Here is a 22,157-nt window from a genome sequence, read left to right as displayed (position 1 = left end):
AGAGTTAGATTTGGGTGGGTTATTTTATTTCTGTGCAGGGTAAATACTGGCTGCTTTATTTTTACACTGCAAATTAGATTGCAGATTGAACATACCACACCCAAATCTAACTCTCTCTGCACATGTTAAATCTGCCTTCCCTGCAGTGCACATGGTTTTGCCCAGTTGCTAACAGAATTCCTGCTGCGATCAACTTGGAATTACCCCCTATGTTTTCTCAAAGAGAACCAATCCGTCATTATGATTTGCTTAATATGGAAAAATAATACTGCAATCCCTATTCGGTTTATTAGATACTGACAATCTGATGACTCTTGAGAAAAAAAAATAAAAAAAATAACCTAGATCATAATGCAGAAATTAGCTATTTATGCTGAAGGGTTATGTCAAAGTAACAATAAAATGTTTTTTAAAAATCTGTAATACGTATATTTACAAATCCTGTTATTTAAACCCTTTCCTATTTGAAGAATGTCAAATATCACGATTACAAAATAAAAATATTTTTTTTCATTTTTTTCTTCCCCGTATGTACAAAAGAGACAGAGATGGGTAAATTTTAATCACAGATTTTTTTTCTTTTTTTATATATATTTATATATATAACAAATTCATGCCTCTATGTCCCAGGACAAAGTCAGATATTTTTTTTTTTTAAATCCAAATTCAAATTTGGAATTATTCCAGAGTTATTGGGCAAATGACATGTCTTTCAAAAATGGCACGCGTAGAAGTTGTGACTTGTCTGCATAGCTGTACAGCAGCAAGATACATATGGAGGAAAAATACCTCCCCAGTCTTTAGTGACAACGTTTCCTCGTTATTAACAATCTGGTCATTGTATCGTCCGTTATCCGATACGCTGTATAGAAAGTGGTCTACAGCCCTCTAGACCCAGAATGTTTAAAGTTCTTCCACCCCCATTGGCAAAAGCCACAGAAGCAATGTTATTTTAAAAAAAAAATTTAAAAAAACAATATCAATGAATTTTCTATAGTACCCAGGCTCCTGAATGTGTCACCCCACCCCGTCCCTTGAAAGAAAAAGGCGAATGCCAGGGCTTGGTAAATATAGAGATAAATGTCTTTTCCGTGATGACGTCTTATTATAAGTCCATACGAAAACACAGACACAGAGAAAACAGTGTAACCTGGAGTTTCCTGTTCATTTATAAAAAAGAGGAAAATGTAAAAAGAAAAAAAAAGTGAAAATCGTAGTAAAATATTAAACGTATCGTCCTTCAGAAAAGGAGGAAAACAAAAAAACAATGATCAAAAATAGCGATCGTGTACAAGTCTAAAATGAACTTTCTTTGCAAAGCTTTCAAGGTTAATAATGTTAGAGCTTGTGTGTGTTTTCCCCCCTCTCTTTGTGCTGTCTCCGCCAATATTCGCTTTTCATCGGTTCACCAGGGAAACCCATTGTGGTGGACAGTAGAGAGAATGCTGCCGTTTCGGTGTAACCAGCCGGTCCATTCGGTCAAGTCTTGGAGCACTGCGAGCTCGTTAGCGCTATTTCTTAGGTCTTTTGATCTGAGCATAGATCGGATCTTCTGATCTCATCTGCGGACAGACGACAACAACAAAGAACAATAAGGCATCGCGGCAAACTAGCACCATAACCTGACACCCATACAGTGGTTAATAAAAGGTACTAATTACAGACAGAAGGTCTTACAAAAGCTGTAGCGAACTGAACTGTCTAATAGGTTGTTTGCTCATTGGAATGCAAGTTATTCTCTGCATGCTGCCACATTTCTCTAAAAGTCTGTTACATATCCCAGGTCCTTTTGACCAATTAATAAACTGCTTTGTTAGGAGCACGTATTATACAAGACTCTAGTGTATTTTCATAGGGTTAAAAATATAATTAAGTATTCCCAGTATCATATACAGTAATAGGCGTAATAAGATTATTAGGTTGACCCCATATGGTTGACAGGGTCAAAAGTTCGATAGGGACAAAATGTAGACAGGGTCAAACGGTCGACATGATAATGGTCGACACAAGTTGTTTTTTTTAAGTGTTTTGGGTCTCACTTTGTATGTTTCATCATATGTGACCGCAATCAGTGCAAAAGTGTATCCTCGCGGACTCACCTCGCACGCCATACTTCGCTCCCCACACTTGGGACAAGGTGGCTCACTACGCTACCACTGCGCCCGCTGCAGGCTACTATTCCCAATCATAGTTCACGTGGATGCCAGTTGGGGAGACATGTAAAAAACCTGAAAAAACTTATGTCAACCATTTGTGTATCGACCTTTGATATGTCGGCCTTTTACCTGTCAACCTTTTGACCTTATGGTTGTCGACCATATGGGTTGACTTATTGACTGTCGACCTAGACACTGTCGTGAAAGAACGCTATATAAATAAAATTATCATCATTATTATTATTATTATTATTATGGAACCTGGACTGATATATTTTGCAGAATTTCAGAATTTGCATTTCATTGTTTCATTATACTTATAACATGGTATATCGGGTGCGGATCGCTGGGTCGACAGTAACTAGATCGACAGTCATTAGGTCGACCACTATTGGTCAACAGTGACTGTGTCGACACCTGAAATAGGTCAGCACGGTTTCCATGTCGACATAGAAAAAGGTCGACATGATATTTTTTGTTTTGGTTTTTTTGTGTCGTTTTCTTCGGAAAGTGACCGGGTACCCCAAGTAGCGCCCCGTATCCCCTTGCATGGCACGCTTCATTCGCCATGCTTCGGGCAAGGAGCTTCTCTCCGCTACCGCTGCGCTCAGCACAGGTTACTATTCCCTATCGTAGTCCACGTGGATCGTAAATTATAAAAAAGTTGTGTTTTTTTTTTAAATAAATGTGAAAAACTCATGTCAACCTTTTCATGTGTCGAAAATTGCCATGTCGACCTAGTGGCAATGTTGACCTAATGCACGTCGACCAAAAGTGGTTGACCTAATGAGTGACGACAGCACCTAAGTGCTGTCGATCTAAAGACCGGATATGGGTATAGCATGGGGGATAAATTAGGGTAAGGAATTTAAGTATTTCAAACCTGCAAATAATATTACCCGTGTTCTGTACTTCGGTGCCAGAGTGATGGGACTATGGGGGTCATTCCGACCCGATCGGTCGCTGCTTTTTGTCGCAGCCGAGTGAACGGGTCCCTACTGTGCATGTGCCGGCGCCGTAGTGCTGAAGGCCGCAGCAGGACTGCGATCGCCTCTGCCTGATTGACAGGCAGAGGCGATCGCTGGGCAGGAGGGGATGGAATGGCGGCACTTGCCCGCCGTTTCATGGGATCGGTCCGGCCAACGCAGGAGTGGCCGGACCGAACGGGGGACGGGCCGCAGTGGCTGCGTGACGTCACACGCAGCCGCTGCGAGCCGGGGAGCGATGAGGAGCTACTCTTGAAGTGCAAAGGCATCGCCGCTGTGCTATGCCCTTGCACTTCTGCGGGGGGGGGGGGAGCCGGAACTGACATGCGGGGCGGGCTAGCCCTGTGCTGGGCGTCCCCCCCCCCCCTCCCGCATGTCAGTGTGAATGATCGCAGCTGTGCTAAATGTAGCACAGCTATGATCAACTCGGAATGACCCCCTATATACCAGGCCTCCTACTGTTTCATACAATTAAGGGAATAATTGTTTCAATCCCTCTAAGAGAGGATTTATCAAAAATTGCAATCCCAATGCGGTCTGAGCACCCAAGATGGCATTGAAGGATGCGATCTCACTGGCACCATGTATCACTGTACACATGCAGCGGCTCCGGAAGGAGCCCATCCCTGCCATGTGCTCTGAGTGTTGCCAGGGCTGACCGCACATGCGCGGCAGCCATTGTTAGGGAGACACAACATAAAAGGGATCGCAGCGCCTCCTCATTGTCATTATTCATTCAAGTAATAAATGAGTCTAAACTGGGCAGTATCAGGGAGAAAACCAAAATAAAAGTTTCTATTACTGAAGGGGGTGACGTGGCATCTATTCTGGTTCCTCCCTGAGCAATGTTTGGGCCCATCCATCACCCAGCAGACGGGCTTGGCGCACGTGTCCATTGCAGATTTGATCGCTCCTCAATGACCCGCACTGTCATGCATATTTAAAGAGCAATTTCACAGGCTGTTGTTTATGGAGAAAAGCTGCTGAATTATGGATTAAATATAATATTACTCACACTTTGATAATATCTGAACCACATAGAACAAACTCAAGCGTGTCTATGCGGCAGGAGTAACTGCACTGTATAAGAACGACACTGAGCTCCTTACCGGAGACCCGGCTGCCTTGCACAGTTCATTTATAGTCTCCCAATGTAGCGGGCACCAAAAATTAGATTGCAAGCACAGCTGGCTAAGAAATGTGGACAGTCGCAATATTAAATTACACGGTGGAGTCACATTATTATGAGCACCAGCTAATAGCCGGAGTAACCGCCGTGTGCAGCACGGACAGCAGCTAGACGGGCTGAACTGTCATGTTAGACACACGTCTGGTAGCCCCCAGGGTCATTGTGACGGTGATCTGCTCCACTGTAGCGTGTCGGTCGGCCCTCACGCACCTTCGAAGCCGACGTTCACATCTCACATCTATGGCACGTGGTGCTCCGCAGTTTCCACGTCAGTTATTCGCAATGGTGCCATTTGTCCAGTCACGATACACCTTCACCGCAGCAGCACGCGGACAGGTCACACACTGCGCTGTGTCAGAAATACTGCCGCCCTAAGCCCGAAAGCCGATAATCATCCATTTCTGCACCTCGGATAAATCGCCCTTTTTACCCATGACCGCAACGAGTGATATGTGTGCAGACGGCCTATCGCACACCTTATACACCCACCAAGCCAGCGCACGTCACGTGACGTACTTCATGGGCTACGCACTGCCGACGTCACATGTAGGTCATAATAATGTGACTCCACCGTGTATATGCAGCATTTAGAAAAATAACACACACAGGGTTTCTCTTTTTTCTTGCAAAACAGTAACATTTTACAGTTTAATTCTCTTCTTCACAAATAGCAATTCCTAGCTTATGTAAATTAATTAAAACCACTGGCCTCTATCAATGCAAATATCATATTGAGGCTCATTTTCTGAGTTAAAAAAGCTCAGTTCTTTTAAAGCGTTTAGTCACATTCTGCTAAGTATAGATTTTGTGAAATACATTTCCTTTTCCACTTCTTTCTGTGCTTTTCATCAAAGCCTATATAGTAGGCTTCTAATACTTGTATACAGTATGTGCATATTGCCCCCCCTGAACCTCGCCTAAGTGAGAACGATTGATTCTATATCGGATTGGGAGAAGGGACCTTCTGACGTACCAAGAGGAGGAGACACGTCACCAGGGGTAGGAGCTACGGCCGAACAGGGTACCCGAAAAGTACCCTCGCGGGCTTGCTTCGCTCGCCACGCTTCGGGCGATAGTTGGTGGCGTGAATAGTAGAGGAACTATCCCGCTGGCCTTGCTCCTCCCCCTTGTGTCATGGCTCCTCCCCCTGATGGAAAAGGTCCCTTAGCCCACTTGGATCTAGCATCTACCAAGTGAGAACGCCCCTTCCAATCCCCGTTATAGCTCTCTGGCTGTAACACTTTTATTGTGCAGTCCCTGAGTGTATATGAAAAAATATATACCTTTATTGCCCTTGGATATGACACAGCTCAGCTCTAGTATATGCTCTTTGATACAATTGTATCTAACACACAGAGTAAACCGCCTATATGATGTATGGTATGTCTTAACAGACAATTAAAATGCTAGACAATCATGTCTTTAGTAAACGTAGTAGAGTCCTGCGTAAACCAATAAACTAAGTTGTCTCAACGTATAAAAAAAAAGTATAAGTTTACGCAGTTTCAGAAAATACTGTATTTGCAGGCCTATACTGGAAGTAATGCCCAGGTTTTTCCATTAGATCATGTAGATGGCGTGACGGCAGACGGGGTATAGCAAGGATACATGCAGTTATGCAGTACAAAGAATGAAGGACAAAGACACTCTGCACAGAGAGTTATGGAGTAGGCAAAGGATGCGTGCGACACTATAACAAACACTGCAGCAACATTAGCACAGAAAAGACAGGTACCTACCCGAATCGGCGCTATCTAGCTACCGACCTGTGGGCTTATAGAATCGCCACTGGGCTCACCTAGATCAGTGCAGGCTGACGCCTGAGATGCATCAGGCTAGAACACAAGAACACAAGGACAAAGGGCACACAGTTCAGTTTAGTAGAAAAAGAAACAGAAGCATTAAGAGTGGTCAGAGAGAGAGCGAGAGAGAGAGAGAGCGAGAGAGAGAGAGAGAGAGAGAGAGAGAAGGCATAACCCTGAGAATTACACTCGTTGGGACCTAGATTTCATTATCTAACGCGGCGGAGTGTGACACAATTACACTTAGATTGCACCACATTATGAATACCTTTTAGGACAGAGCGGCAGAAACGTTTATAAAATCTGTATTATTACTAATGCGTTCCAGACACTTTACAAAATTTCCTTTTTAGGGCTCATTAAGCCCAGAGCGATCCAGTATGAAGACATTGGCCCTCATTCCGAGTTGATCGGTCGCAAGGCGAATTTAGCAGAGTTACACACGCTAAGCCGCCGCCTACTGGGAGTGTATCTTAGCATCTTAAAATTGCGACCGATGTATTCGCAATATTGCGCTCACAAACTACTTAGCAGTTTTAGAGTAGCTCCAGACTTACTCTGCCTGTGCGATCAGTTCAGTGCTTGTCGTTCCTGGTTTGACGTCACAAACACACCCAGTGTTCGCCCAACCACTCCCCCGTTTCTCCGGCCACTCCTGCGTTTTTTCCGGAAACGGTAGCGTTTTCAGCCACACTCCCATAAAACGGCCTGTTTCCGCCCAGTAACACCCATTTCCTGTCAATCACATTACGATCGCCGGAGCGATGAAAAAGCCGTGAGTAAAAATACTATCTTCATAGCAAAGATACTTGGCGCAGTCGCAGTGCGAATATTGCGCATGCGCACTAAGCGGAATTTCACTGCGATGCGATGAAAAATACCGAGCGAACGACTCGGAATGAGGGCCATTGTGCAATATTCACTCACTGGTTTGCAAAGTTCTCCGCAGCATGGGGAAGCGTCCTTAGCAAAGACTGCGGCGGTACTAGTCCTTCTGTTACCGCCATCTCAGGATGGCGGTAGCAGAAGATAAGTCAACGGAAAAAAGAATTGCTTATTTATTTATGAAGCTTTTTTTTTCCACGTGGGAATTACATTAAATATCTTATCTAATCTCTAATTTTTGATTATTATTTTGTAAAACTTTTTTTCACATTTTGCTAGTGGAATTGGAAGCTCAAAACTAGAAAATCTGCTCCAGTGCACATACGTGTCCCGGCTACCTGGCTCACGCGTGTTCCTGGAGATAACTCTTTCCATTGGTGGCCAGTACCGCCAAGGCAGCTAAATATCGACTGGACAGCGGCTATAGAAAACCAACCCTATCTCTTATTATAATAATTACCCCTGTTAGAGATGTATGACATCATTGGGGTTATTACCAGGGTCTGCAGGACTGAAAATATTAGAGAGCAGGCAAAATGGCAGCGGACACAGCTCTTTAATCTTGCTCCTAGCCAGTACAGTATATAGCTGTAACACTGTGACTAGGATAAGCGTGTATCTGTGCTACACATAACGAAGACAATTAAGGGGATCATTCTGAGTGGGAGAAGCAAAGCAAAAAACATAAGTAACTTTGTATCGGGAACAGACCGTGTTCCACTGCAAGGGGGGCAAATACTATTATTATTCTTACATGCAGGGTAACTACCGTCTGCTTTTGCATGTAGCCCACACATGTTGGACAGCTTTATTGTTACACTGCAATGTAGATCTGCATTAGGACACGCCCCTCTCACATCTAACTCTCTCTGGACATGTTACATCTGCCTCCACTGCAGTGCAGCATGGTCATATCTAGGTGCACATTACATCAGCCCCACCTGCAGTGCAGCATGGTCATATCTAGGTGCACATTACATCAGCCCCACCTGCAGTGCAGCATGGTAATATCTAGGTGCACATTACATCAGCCCCACCTGCAGTGCAGCATGGTAATACCCAGGTGCACATTACATTTGCCCCACCTGCAGTGCAGCATGGTAATACCCAGGTGCACATTACATCAGCCCCACCTGCAGTGCAGCATGGTAATATCTAGGTGCACATTACATCAGCCCCACCTGCAGTTGAGCATGGCAATACCCAGGTGCACATTACATCTGCCCCACCTGCAGTGCAGCATGGTTATACCCAGGAACATGCTACATCTTCCCCACCTGCAGTACAGCATGGTTATACCCAGATGCACGTTACATCTGCCCCACCTGCAGTGCAACATGGTTATACCCAGGTGCAGATTACATTTGCCCCACCTGCAGTGCAGCATGGTCATACCCAGGTGCACGTTACATCTGCCCCACCTGCAGTGCAGCATGGTCATATCCAGGTGCACGTTACATCTGCCCCACCTGCAGTGCAGCATGGTAATACCCAAGTGCATGTTACATCTGTCCCACCTGCAGTGCAGCATGGTAATACCCAAGTGCAGGTTACATCTACCCCACCTGCAGTGCAGCATGGTAATACCCAAGTGCATGTTACATCTGCTCCACCTGCAGTGCAGCTTGGTAATACCCAGGTGCACGTTACATCTACCCCACCTGCAGTGCAGCTTGGTAATACCCAGGTGCACGTTACATCTGCCCCACCTGCAGTGCAGCATGGTCATACCCAGGTGCACGTTACATCTGCCCCACCTGCAGTGCAGCATGGTCATATCCAGGTGCACGTTACATCTGCCCCACCTGCAGTGCAGCATGGTAATACCCAAGTGCATGTTACATCTGTCCCACCTGCAGTGCAGCATGGTAATACCCAAGTGCAGGTTACAACTACCCCACCTGCAGTGCAGCATGGTAATACCCAAGTGCATGTTACATCTGCTCCACCTGCAGTGCAGCTTGGTAATACCCAGGTGCACGTTACATCTACCCCACCTGCAGTGCAGCTTGGTAATACCCAGGTGCACGTTACATCTGCCCCACCTGCAGTGCAACATGGTTATACCCAAGTGCACGTTACATCTGCCCCACCTGCAGTGCAGCTTGGTAATACCCAGGTGCACGTTACATCTACCCCACCTGCAGTGCAGCTTGGTAATACCCAGGTGCACGTTACATCTACCCCACCTGCAGTGCAGCTTGGTAATACCCAGGTGCAGGTTACATCTGCCCCACCTGCAGTGCAGCTTGGTAATACCCAGGTGCACTTTACATCTACCCCACCTGCAGTGCAGCTTGGTAATACCCAGGTGCACGTTATATCTGCCCCACCTGCAGTGCAGCATGGTTATACCCAAGTGCAGGTTACATCTGCCCCACCTGCAGTGCAGCATGGTAATACCCAAGTGCATGTTACATCTGCCCCACCTGCAGTGCAGCTTGGTAATACCCAGGTGCACGTTACATCTACCCCACCTGCAGTGCAGCTTGGTAATACCCAGGTGCACGTTATATCTGCCCCACCTGCAGTGCAGCATGGTTATACCCAAGTGCAGGTTACATCTGCCCCACCTGCAGTGCAGCTTGGTAATACCCAGGTGCACGTTACATCTACCCCACCTGCAGTGCAGCTTGGTAATACCCAGGTGCACGTTACATCTACCCCACCTGCAGTGCAGCTTGGTAATACCCAGGTGCACTTATATCTGCCCCACCTGCAGTGCAGCATGGTTATACCCAAGTGCAGGTTACATCTGCCCCACCTGCAGTGCAGCTTGGTAATACCCAGGTGCACGTTACATCTGCCCCACCTGCAGTGCAGCTTGGTAATACCCAGGTGCACGTTACATCTGCCCCACCTGCAGTGCAGCTTGGTAATACCCAGCTGCATGTTATATTTGCCCCACCTGCAGTGCAGCATGGTAATACCCAAGTGCACGTTACATCTGCCCCACCTGCAGTGCAGCTTGGTAATACCCAGGTGCACGTTACATCTGCCCCACCTGCAGTGCAGCTTGGTAATACCCAGGTGCACGTTACATCTGCCCCACCTGCAGTGCAGCTTGGTAATACCCAGCTGCATGTTATATCTGCCCCACCTGCAGTGCAGCATGGTAATACCCAAGTGCACGTTACATCTGCGCCACCTGCAGTGCAGCTTGGTAATACCCAGGTGCACAGTTACTTGCTTGTTTTTGCTTTGCTTCAAACTCAGAACCAGCACCTCAATTACTTTGGGACTGACTCAACCACTTGTGAGTGTAAAAATAAGAATTTACTTACCGATAATTCTATTTCTCGGAGTCCGTAGTGGATGCTGGGGTTCCTGAAAGGACCATGGGGAATAGCGGCTCCGCAGGAGACAGGGCACAAAAGTAAAGCTTTCCGATCAGGTGGTGTGCACTGGCTCCTCCCCCTATGACCCTCCTCCAAGCCAGTTAGGTACTGTGCCCGGACGAGCGTACACAATAAGGGAGGAATTTTGAATCCCGGGTAAGACTCATACCAGCCACACCAATCACACCGTACAACTTGTGATCTAAACCCAGTTAACAGTATGATAACAGCGGAGCCTCTGAAAAGATGGCTCACAACAATAATAACCCGATTTTTGTAACTATGTACAAGTATTGCAGATAATCCGCACTTGGGATGGGCGCCCAGCATCCACTACGGACTCCGAGAAATAGAATTATCGGTAAGTAAATTCTTATTTTCTCTATCGTCCTAGTGGATGCTGGGGTTCCTGAAAGGACCATGGGGATTATACCAAAGCTCCCAAACGGGCGGGAGAGTGCGGATGACTCTGCAGCACCGAATGAGAGAACTCCAGGTCCTCCTTAGCCAGGGTATCAAATTTGTAGAATTTAGCAAACGTGTTTGCCCCTGACCAAGTAGCTGCTCGGCAAAGTTGTAAAGCCGAGACCCCTCGGGCAGCCGCCCAAGATGAGCCCACCTTCCTTGTGGAATGGGCATTTACATATTTTGGCTGTGGCAGGCCTGCCACAGAATGTGCAAGCTGAATTGTATTACACATCCAACTAGCAATAGTCTGCTTAGAAGCAAGAGCACCCAGTTTGTTGGGTGCATACAGGATAACAGCAAGTCAGTTTTCCTGACTCCAGCCGTCCTGGAACACATTTTCAGGGCCCTGACAACATCCAGCAACTTGGAGTCCTCCAAGTCCCTAGTAGGTGCAAGGCACCCCAATAAGCTGGTTCAGGTGAAACACTGACACCACCTTAGGGAGAGAACTGGGGACGAGTCCGCAGCTCTGCCCTGTCCGAATGGACAAACAGATATGGGCTTTTTTGAGAAAAAACCACCAATTTGACACTCGCCTGGTCCAGGCCAGGGCCAAGAGCATGGTCACTTTTCATGTGAGATGCTTCAAATCCACAGATTTGACTGGTTTTAAACCAATGTGATTTGAGGAATCCCAGAACTACGTTGAGATCCCTCAGTGCCACTGGAGGCACAAAAGGGGGTTGTATATGCAATACTCCCTTGACAAACTTCTGGACTTCAGGAACTGAAGCCAATTCTTTCTGGAAGAAATTCGACAGGGCCGAAATTTGAAACTTAATGGACCCCAATTTGAGGCCCATAGACACTCCTGTTTGCAGGAAATGCAGGAAACGACCGAGTTGAAATTTCTTTGTGGGGCCTTCCTGGCCTCACACCACGCCATATTTTCGCCACATGTGGTGATAATGTTGTGCGGTCACCTCCTTTCTGGCTTTGACCAGGGTAGGAATGACCTCTTCCGGAATGCCTTTTTCCCTTAGGATCCGGCTTTCCACCGCCATGCCGACAAACGCAGCTGCGGTAAGTCTTGGAACAGACATGGTACTTGCTGAAGCAAGTCCCTTCTTAGCGGCAGAGGCCATAAGACCTCTGTAAGCATCTCTTGAAGTTCCGGGTACCAAGTCCTTCTTGGCCAATCCGGAGCCATGAGTATAGTTCTTACTCCTCTACGTCTTATAATTCTCAGCACCTTAGGTATGAGAAGCAGAGGAGGGAACACATACACGACTGGTACACCCACGGTGTTACCAGAACGTCCACAGCTATTGCCTGAGGGTCTCTTGACCTGGCGCAATACCTGTCCCGTTTTTTGTTCAGACGGGACGCCATCATGTCCACCTTTGGTATTTCCCAACGGTTTACAATCATGTGGAAAAAACTTCCCGATGAAGTTTCCACTCTCCCGGGTGGAGGTCGTGCCTGCTGAGGAAGTCTGCTTCCCAGTTTCCATTCCCGGGATGAAACACTGCTGACAGTGCTATCACATGATTTTCCGCCCAGCGAAAAGTCCTTGCAGTTTTTTGCCATTGCCCTCCTGCTTCTTGTGTCGCCCTGTCTGTTTACGTGGGCGACTGCCGTGATGTTTTTCCCACTGGATCAATACCGGCTGACCTTGAAGCAGAGGTCTTGCTAAGCTTAGAGCATTATAAATTTACCCTTAGCTCCAGTATATTTATGTGGAGAAAAGTCTCCAGACTTGATCACACTCCCTGGAAATTTTTTCCCTGTGTGACTGCTCCCCAGCCTCTCGGGCTGGGCTCCGTGGTCACCAGCATCCAATCCTGAATGCCGAATCTGCGGCCCTCTAGAAGATGAGCACTCTATAACCACCACAGGAGAGACACCCTTGTCCTTGGATATAGGGTTATCCGCTGATGCATCTGAAGATGCGATCCGGACCATTTGTCCAGCAGATCCCACTGAAAAGTTCTTGCGTGAAATCTGTCGAATGGAATTGCTTCGTAGGAAGCCACCATTTTTACCAGGACCCTTGTGCAATGATGCACTGTTTTTAGGAGGTTCCTGACTAGCTCGGATAACTCCCTGGCTTTCTCTTCCGGGAGAAACACCTTTTTCTGGACTGTATCCAGAATCATCCCTAGGCACAGCAGACGTGTCGTCGGGATCAGCTGCGATTTTGGAATATTTAGAATCCACCCGTGCTGTTGTAGCAGTATCCGAGATAGTGCTACTCCGACCTCCAACTGTTCCCTGGACTATGCCCTTATCAGGAGATCGTCCAAGTAAGGGATAATTAAGACGCCTTTTCTTCGAAGAAGAATCATCATTTCGGCCATTACCTTGGTAAAGACCCGGGGTGCCGTGGACAATCCAAACGGCAGCGTCTGAAACTGATAGTGACAGTTCTGCACCACGAACCTGAGGTACCCTTAGTGAGAAGGGCAAATTTGGGACATAGAGGTAAGCATCCCTGATGTCCCGGGACACTATATAGTCCCCTTCTTCCTGGTTCGTTATCACTGCTCTGAGTGACTCCATCTTGATTTGAACCTTTGTAAGTGTTCAAAAATTTTTTTTAGAATAAGTCTCACCTAGCCTTCTGGCTTCAGTACCACAATATAGTGTGGAATAATACCCCTTTCTTGTAGTAGGAGGGGTAATTTAATTATCACCTGCTGGGAATACAGCTTGTGAATTTTTTCCCATACTGCCTCCTTGTCGGAGGGAGACCTTGGTAAAGCAGACTTCAGGAGCCTGCGAAGGGGAAACGTCTCGACATTCCAATCTGTACCCCTGGGATACTACTTGTAGGATCCAGGGGTCCTGTACGGTCTCAGCGCCATGCTGAGAAACTTGTCAGAAGCGGTGGAACGCTTCTGTTCCTGGGAATGGGCTGCCTGCTGCAGTCTTCTTCCCTTTCCTCTATCCCTGGGCAGATATGATCTTATAGGGACGAAAGGATTGAGGCTGAAAAGACGGTGTCTTTTTCTGCAGAGATGTGACTTAGGGTAAAAACGGTGGATTTTCCAGCAGTTGCCGTGGCCACCAGGTCCGATGGACCGACCCCAAATAACTCCTTTATACGGCAATACACCTTTGTGCCGTTTGGAATCTGCATCACCTGACCACTGTCGTGTCCATAAACATCTTCTGGCAGATATGGACATCGCACTTACTCTTGATGCCAGAGTGCAAATATCCCTCTGTGCATCTCGCATATATAGAAATGCATCCTTTAAATGCTCTATAGTCAATAAAATACTGTCCCTGTCAAGGGTATCAATATTTTTAGTCAGGGAATCCGACCAAGCCACCCCAGCTCTGCACATCCAGGCCGAGGCGATCGCTGGTCGCAGTATAACACCAGTATGTGTGTATATACTTTTTACAATATTTTCCAGCCTCCCGTCAGCTGGTCCTTGAGGACGGCCCTATCTATAGACGGTACCGCCACTTGTTTTGATAAGCGTGTGAGCGCCTTATCCACCCTAAGGGGTGTTTTCCAACGCGCCCTAACTTCTGGCGGGAAAGGGTATACCGCCCATAATTTTCTATCGGGGGGAACCCACGCATCATCACACACTTTATTTAATTTATCTGATTCAGGAAAAACTATGGTAGTTTTTTCACATCCCACATAATACCCTCTTTTGTGGTACTTGTAGTATCAGAAATATGTAACACCTCCTTCATTGCCTTTAACGTGTGGCCCTAATAAGGAATACGTTTGTTTATTCACCGTCGACACTGGATTCAGTGTCCCTGTCTGTGTCTGTGTCGACCGACTAAAGTAAACGGGCGTTTTAAAACCCCTGACGGTGTTTTTGAGACGTCTGGACCGGTACTAATTGTTTGTCGGCCGTCTCATGTCGTCAACCGACCTTGCAGCGTGTTGACATTATCACGTAATTCCCTAAATAAGCCATCCATTCCGGTGTCGACTCCCTAGAGAGTGACATCACCATTACAGGCAATTGCTCCGCCTCCTCACCAACATCGTCCTCCTACATGTCGACACACACGTACCGACACACAGCACACACACAGGGAATGCTCTGATAGAGGACAGGACCCACTAGCCCTTTGGAGAGACAGAGGGAGAGTTTGCCAGCACACACCAAAAACGCTATAATTTTATATAGGGACAACCTTATATAAGTGTTTCTCCCTAATAGCATCTTTATATAGATATTTATATCGCCAATTAGTGCCCCCCCTCTCTGTTTAAACCCTGTTTCTGTAGTGCAGTGCAGGGGAGAGCCTGGGAGCCTTCTCTCCAGCCTTTCTGTGAGAGAAAATGGCGCTGTGTGCTGAGGAGATAGGCCCCGCCCCTTTTCCGGCGGCCTCGTCTCCCGCTCTTAGTGAAGTTTGGCAGGGGTTAAATATCTCCATATAGCCTCTGGGGGCTATATGTGAGGTATTTTTAGCCAGTATATAGGTTTACATTTGCCTCCCAGGGCGCCCCCCCCCAGCGCCCTGCACCCTCAGTGACTGCGTGTGAAGTGTGCTGAGAGGAAAATGGCGCACAGCTGCAGTGCTGTGCGCTACCTTTAGAAGACTGCAAGGGTCTTCAGCCGCCGATTCTGGACCTCTTCTTACTTCAGCATCTGCAAGGGGGCCGGCGGCGCGGCTCCGGTGACCATCCAGGCTGTACCTGTGATCGTCCCTCTGGAGCTGATGTCCAGTAGCCAAGAAGCCAATCCATCCTGCACGCAGGTGAGTTCACTTCTTCTCCCCTCTGTCCCTCGTTGCAGTGATCCTGTTGCCAGCAGGACTCACTGTAAAATAAAAAACCTAAGCTAAACTTTCTCTAAGCAGCTCTTTAGGAGAGCCACCTAGAATTGCACCCTTCTCGGCCGGGCACAAAAATCTAACTGGCTTGGAGGAGGGTCATAGGGGGAGGAGCCAGTGCACACCACCTGATCGGAAAGCTTTACTTTTGTGCCCTGTCTCCTGCGGAGCCGCTATTCCCCATGGTCCTTTCAGGAACCCCAGCATCCACTAGGACGATAGAGAAATAGTCCACGCCGTGTCCTTCAAAAGTTTACTAAGAGGATCAAACCCACTTCTCCAATAAATTCATTTCCGAGAAGCGACTGACCCTCCATCATACATAACTGTGGATGTTATATCAGCCTCTCTTATTCCTCTTGTCGGTTAGACTTAGTGGCCCTTTAAATGCCGCAACCTTTTAGCACAAAGCACCGTAACAACGACTAATGTATTCCCGACATCAAACCGACTCATAACAAACGGCAGACGGAGGATTCTATCCGCACCTATCCTTTTCCAGGGGAAAAATAACTGGCGCCCGTAACTGTGCTTTGTCTGGGGGCCGATTCGCATTTGAATATTTAAGAGCGACTTACTGCATCTTGTTCTACACTTTTACTGGGACTTTCAAAACCTTCTTCAAAGATGTCGTCCGCGTTGGGATCGCTTGTGTGAGACGCAGAAGACTTTGATGGGGAGCTTTGCCTCGGGGCTGGAGTTGGCGCTGGGAAGACATGACATTGGAGACAATTAGCAGACGCGGACACACACTCAAGACTCAAATGTAAACATCAAGCTTAAGTAAAAAGCGAGAGAGACAAAAAAAAAGTACAAAAAAGAAATTAAATAAATAAAATAAAACCTGTTTACCGCACGCGTTTACATGACATTGAGAAGGAAGCGGCGTTTTGGAGGACATGCATAGGTGCAGATAAAGGAATCATTTGTTAGAGGATAGATAAAAGAACACAGACTGTTATGAAATCCATATTTCATTCTATATTACAGATTTTCCTGCCAGAAGTTAAACAGACTCCATCAAATTCTTCTTGGAGTCACTGGTTTGTAACTAATAATTTTCCACTGCAGCCTGTTTGCTGTCTGAACCTGTTGAGAGGCATTTGTCATAGGGAAACAAACGCATTTATCAAGTAGTGGCACCGGAGAAATATTTGAACACTGTATTTTATTAAAGGCTGTGGACTTATGCAAGTGTGGCGGCTTCCTGCCGCGTCGCCAGCCGTGAGTTTTATATTGCCGCAAATCCTGATGACCATTATTGTTCTAGTTAATGACAAAGGACGTTCCAGGTAATGCAATGTGGGACTGAGAAACTCTACAGCCCAAAATAGATTGGAAAGGTTGCAAATAAAAAATACAAAGAGACTTCAAGACGGGGACACCTGTTACCCAACAAAATAATCGAGTCCAGCAGTATAGGAAAATGGATGATATTCCTGCTAGGTAGGGATTATTGTCACTTTATTTATATATTCAGCAAATACCAGAATATTGGCGGTTATACCAAGAGAACATTGCACCTTGGTGTTTACTGCATCTGAGTGTAGGTGCCGGCTTGCTCTGTGGAGTTCTGAAATATCTGTATACTGCTACCTAGTAGGCAAAGTAGCCTGGATATTACAGACACTCGGGCTGGGTTCTATTAGCCGCGGGTTCCGTGTCCCGTGCTCGCAGGTTACTATTACGCACATTTCACTGGAACAATTCAGTTAGAAATGGCAGGTCAGGATGTTTGCGCATTCATTCTACGGAGTGCAGCCTATGTGACGTGCAGGAAAGAATGGGGAAATTGTCTGAAACCCCCACCCAAAAAAAAGGGGCATATACAGATGGAGAACTCTTCATCTTGGCCTTTAATAGGATTAACTGAGACAGGGCAGTCTGATTTAGGGGCTGATTCAGAGTTGATCGCAACAGCAAATTTGTTAGCAGTTGGGCAAAACCATGTGCACTGCAGGTGGGGCAGATGTAACATGTGCAGAGAGAGTTAGATTTGGGTGGGTTATTTTGTTTCTGTGCAGGGTAAATACTGGCTGCTTTATTTTTACACTGCAAATTAGATTTCAGTTTGAACACACCACACCCAAATCTAACTCTCTCTGCACATGTTACATCTGCCCCCCTGCAGTGCACATGGTTTTGCCCAACTGCTAACAGAATTCCTGCTGCGATCAACTTGGAATTACCCCCATTAAACTTACCCGTTATGAGTAGAGATGAGCGGGTTTGGATTTACTCGGTTCTTGACGCCAGCTACGATCGTAAACTCAGACATGCGGGGGGACACCCAGCACAGGGCTAGTCCGCCCCGCATGTCAGTGCCGGCCCCCCGCACAAATACAAAGGCATCGCACCGATGGTCAAAATCCCGACATGGACAAAACACCGACATTTAAAATACCGACAAGGCCAAAATACCGACATGTAAAATGTCGACAGGTCAAAATACCGACATGCGTTTTTGATATTTTTGTGTGTATGTCGACATAAGTCAACATGGACACCATATAAAGTGTACCGCGTCCCCTCGCAGGGCTCGCTGCGCTCGGCACACTATTATATTCCCCCCCTCCAGGTCCACTGGGATGGTAAAGTATGAACAAGTCAGTTTCAATGAAAAAAATCATGAAAAACTCATGTCGGTATTTTGACCTGTCGGCATTTTACATGTCGGTATTTTGACCTTGTTGGTATTTTAAATGCCGGTATTTTGTCCATGTTGGGATTTTGACCTTGTCGGGATTTTGACCATCGGTCAATTGGTGTCGGGATTTTGAACGTCGGGATTTTGATTGGAGGAAAACTGACTGCATCCCTTGTATTGCAGCTGAGAACAATAGATGAAAGGCTTATGCTAATACACCATGGTGCAGCAGAGAAGCCTAGATGAGCCTGGCTCCATCTGTAGGATATCAGGAGGGTGCAGGAGGCGGCTAGTGGCCATCAGCAAAGTACTGTAGGCAGATAACAGTGAATTTGTGCAATTATCAGAAATGAAGTCTATATTTGCATCTTATTCCCCTTTCAGACCGCCATAACCCGTTATTGCACAGGAGCACACAGTAACCTGGGTTGCTGTGCGGTCTGAAAGGGCTCAGGGGAAGTAGCGACCAGGGTTGAATATGGCTTTAAACCAGGTCGCTGTGCGGCGTGAAGAGGCTGTCGGTTGATGCGACCCATTTCCCATTCACACTCTATGCACGGGCGACCATTGGAGATGTCACCAACCTTGCAATATGCCGGGCTGGGGACGCCAATGTGAAAGGGGCCGAGGCAGGTTGCACCTGGGAAGCACTGTGTATGGCTCCGGAGTGGGACCCGCCATTTGCAGTCTGAAAGGGGTGTAAGGGGTAAATTTACTAAGATGGGAGTTCTATTTAAGATGGGATGTTGCCCATAGCAACCAATCAGATTCCAGGTATTATCTTCTAGAAGGTGTTAGATAAATGAGAAGTAAAATCTGATTGGTTGTTTAGGGTAACATCCCATCTTAAATAGAACTTCCATCTTAGTAAATTTACCCCTACGGGGGACATTTACCAAGCAGTGATGAAAGCGGAGAAGTGAGCTAGTAGAGAAGTTGCCCATGGCAACCAATCAGCAGTTCTGTATAATGTTATAGTATGCAAATTATAGATGTTACTTCAGTGATGATTGGTTGCCATGGGCAACTTCTCCACTGGCTCACTTCTCCGCTCTTATCACTGCTTAGTAAATGTCTCCCTAAAGTGTCTAGAGCAGAGGTTCTCAAACGCGGTCCTCAAGATTCCCCAGCGGTCCAGGTTTTAGGTATAGCCATGGCTCAGTACAGATTGTTAAATCAAATTGACTGAGGTACTAATTAAGGCACCTGTGGACAAGCATGGATATACTTAAAACCTGGACCGTTGGGTGACTTGTAGACCGCGTTTGAGAACCTCTGGTAGAGCCCTTGGGGTACATTAAATGTCTCTATAGCCAGAGGTTCCCAAACGCGGTCCTCAAAGCACCCCAATGGTCCTGGTTTTAAATATATCCATGCTTGGCCACAGGTGACTTAATTAGCACCTCAGTCAATTTTATTTAACCATCTGTGCTGAGCCATGGATATACCTAAAACCTGGCCTGTTGGGGTGCCTGGAGGACTGCGTTTGGGTACCTCTGCTCTATAGTGATTAAGTGTCAATAGTCATGTTGGTAATACACTGGAAAAAAAACACTTGCAACTCCTAATACACAAGTGCCACAGTATCCGGACTTTAGGGCAACAGTTATAAGGTTGACAGTCAATAGACCGACCCCATATGGTCGACATGCATCAGGTCGACAGGTACAAAATGTCGACATGATCAGTAAGTTGACACGTAAAAGGTCGACAGTGTTTAAGGTCCACAGGTACAACAGGTTGACATGACAATGGTCGACACATTGTTTTTAAAGGGGTTTTTCCCCCGCTTTTTAAAAACTTTTTCATACTTTACCATCCACATGGACTACGTTAGGGAATAGTAACCTCCTGTCGACCTTTTCAGGTGTCTACCTTTTCACTGTCGACTTATTGACCCTGTCGACCTTTTGACCATGTTGATCATGTGCAAGTTGACCAGTGACATGGCATATCGACCAGTGACTGTCAACCTAATATTGGTCGACATAATGATCCACATCCAAGTCCCACATCATTACACACATTTTCCATCAATCCAGGATGTGGTCAAAAGGGTAACAATAATGTCGACACCCTGTCAGCATACAACCGGGTAAATTTACTAAGATGGGAGTTCTATTTAAGATGGGATGTTGCCCATAGCAACCAATCAGAGTCCAGGTATTATCTTCTAGAAGGTGCTAGATAAATGAGAAGTAGAATCTGATTGGTTGCTATGGGTAACAGCCCATCTTAAATAGAACTCCCATCTTAGTAAATTTACCTCAACATGTTGACATTCTCAAAATATCAACATTAGGCTCAGGCTGTCTGGGTTAGGTTTAGGCAGTGGGGGGAGGCGTAGGGTCAGGCTGTGGGGGTTAGGTTTAGGCAGTGGGGGGGGGGGCTTAGTGTCATGCTGTGGGGGTTAGGTTTAGGCAGTGGGGGGAGGCTTAGTGTTAGGCTGTGAGGGTTAGGTTTAGGCAGTGGTGGGGAGGCTTAGTGTTAGGCTGTGGCGGTTAGGTTTAGGCAGTGGGGGGGGCTTAGTGTCAGGCTGTGGGGGTTAGGTTTAGGCAGTGGGGGGGAGGCTTAGTGATAGGCTGTGGGGGTTAGGTTTAGGCAGTGGGGGGGAGGCTTAGTGTCAGGCTGTGGGGGTTAGGTTTAGGCAGTGGGGGGAGGCTTAGTGTCATGCGGTGGGGGTTAGGTTTATGCAGTGGGGGGAGGCTTAGTGTTAGGCTGTGGGGGTTAGGTTTAGGCAGTGGGGGGAGGCTTAGTGTTAGGCTGTGGGGGTTAGGTTTAGGCAGTGGGTGGAGGTTTAGGGTCAGGCTGTGGGGGTTAGGTTTAGGCAGTGGGGGGAGGCTTAGTGTTAGGCTGTGGGGGTTAGGTTTAGGCAGTGGGGGGAGGCTTAGGGTCAGGCTGTGGGGGTTAGGTTTAGGTAGTGGGGGGAGGCTTAGTGTCAGGCTGTGGGGGTTAGGTTTAGGCAGGAGGGGGCAGAGTGTCAGGCTGTGGGGGTTAGGTTTAGGCAGTGGGGGGAGGCTTAGTGTTAGGCTGTGGGGGTTAGGTTTAGGCAGTGGGGGGAGGTTTAGGGTTAGGCTGTGGGGGTTAGGTTTAGGCAGGGGGGGGGGCTTAGTGTCAGGCTGTGGGGGTTAGGTTTAGGCAGTGGGGGGAGGCTTAGTGTTAGGCTGTGGGGGTTAGGTTTAGGCAGTGGGGGGAGGCTTAGTGTCAGGCTGTGGGGGTTAGGTTTAGGCAGGGGGGGGCTTAGTGTCAGGCTGTGGGGGTTAGGTTTAGGCAGTGGGGGGAGGCTTAGTGTTAGGCTGTGGGGGTTAGGTTTAGGCAGGGGGGGGAGGCTTAGTGTCAGGCTGTGGGGGTTAGGTTTAGGCAGTGGGGGGGGGGGAGCTTAGTGTCAGGCTGTGGGGGTTAGGTTTAGGCAGTGGGGGGGGGAGGCTTAGTGTCAGGCTGTGGGGGTTAGGTTTAGGCGGGGGGGGGGGGGGCTTAGTGTCATGCTGTGGGGGTTAGGTTTAGGCAGTGGGGGAGGCTTAGTGTTAGGCTGTGGGGGTTAGGTTTAGGCAGTGGGGGAGGCTTAGTGTTAGGCTGTGGGGGTTAGGTTTAGGCAGTGGGGGGGAGGCTTAGGGTCAGGCTGTGGGGGTTAGGTTTAGGCAGTGGGGGGAGGCTTAGTGTCAGGCTGTGGGGGTTAGGTTTAGGCAGTGGGGGGAGGCTTAGTGTTAGGCTATGGGGGTTAGGTTTAGGCAGTGGGGGGAGGTTTAGGGTCAGGCTGTGGGTGTTAGGTTTAGGCAGTGGGGGGGGAGCTTAGTGTCATGCTGTGGGGGTTAGGTTTAGACAGTGGGGGAGGCTTAGTGTCAGGCTGTGGGGGTTAGGTTTAGGCTGTGGGGGTTAGGTTTAGGCAGTGGGGGGGGAAGCTTAGTGTCAGGCTGTGGGGGTTAGGTTTAGG

General features: G+C 47.4%; 1 protein-coding gene across 10 annotated transcripts in view; it reads right to left on the bottom strand.

Moving 5' to 3' along the window:
- Positions 1 to 561: 561 nt before the first annotated feature.
- Positions 562 to 22,157, bottom strand: part of DAB1 (DAB adaptor protein 1) — a 1,143,899-nt gene continuing 1,122,303 nt past the window's right edge. For 6 of the 10 annotated variants that reach the window (XM_063939276.1, XM_063939284.1, XM_063939283.1 and 3 more), the window contains 3 exons: positions 16,158 to 16,285; positions 6,071 to 6,166; positions 563 to 1,562 (listed from right to left, as the gene is read on the bottom strand). In XM_063939276.1, the coding sequence (XP_063795346.1) occupies positions 6,086 to 6,166; positions 16,158 to 16,285 (209 nt within the window). In that variant the 3' untranslated portion in view covers positions 563 to 1,562; positions 6,071 to 6,085. Of the gene's footprint in view, positions 1,563 to 6,070; positions 6,167 to 16,157; positions 16,286 to 22,157 lie in introns of all 10 variants that reach the window. The other 4 variants (XM_063939281.1, XM_063939285.1, XM_063939280.1 and 1 more) reach the window with 3 other exon arrangements.

This window comes from Pseudophryne corroboree, chromosome 9 (assembly GCF_028390025.1).
Source record: "Pseudophryne corroboree isolate aPseCor3 chromosome 9, aPseCor3.hap2, whole genome shotgun sequence".
NCBI classification, from domain to species: domain Eukaryota; kingdom Metazoa; phylum Chordata; class Amphibia; order Anura; family Myobatrachidae; genus Pseudophryne; species Pseudophryne corroboree.
This window is presented reverse-complemented; position numbering and strand designations above follow the sequence as displayed.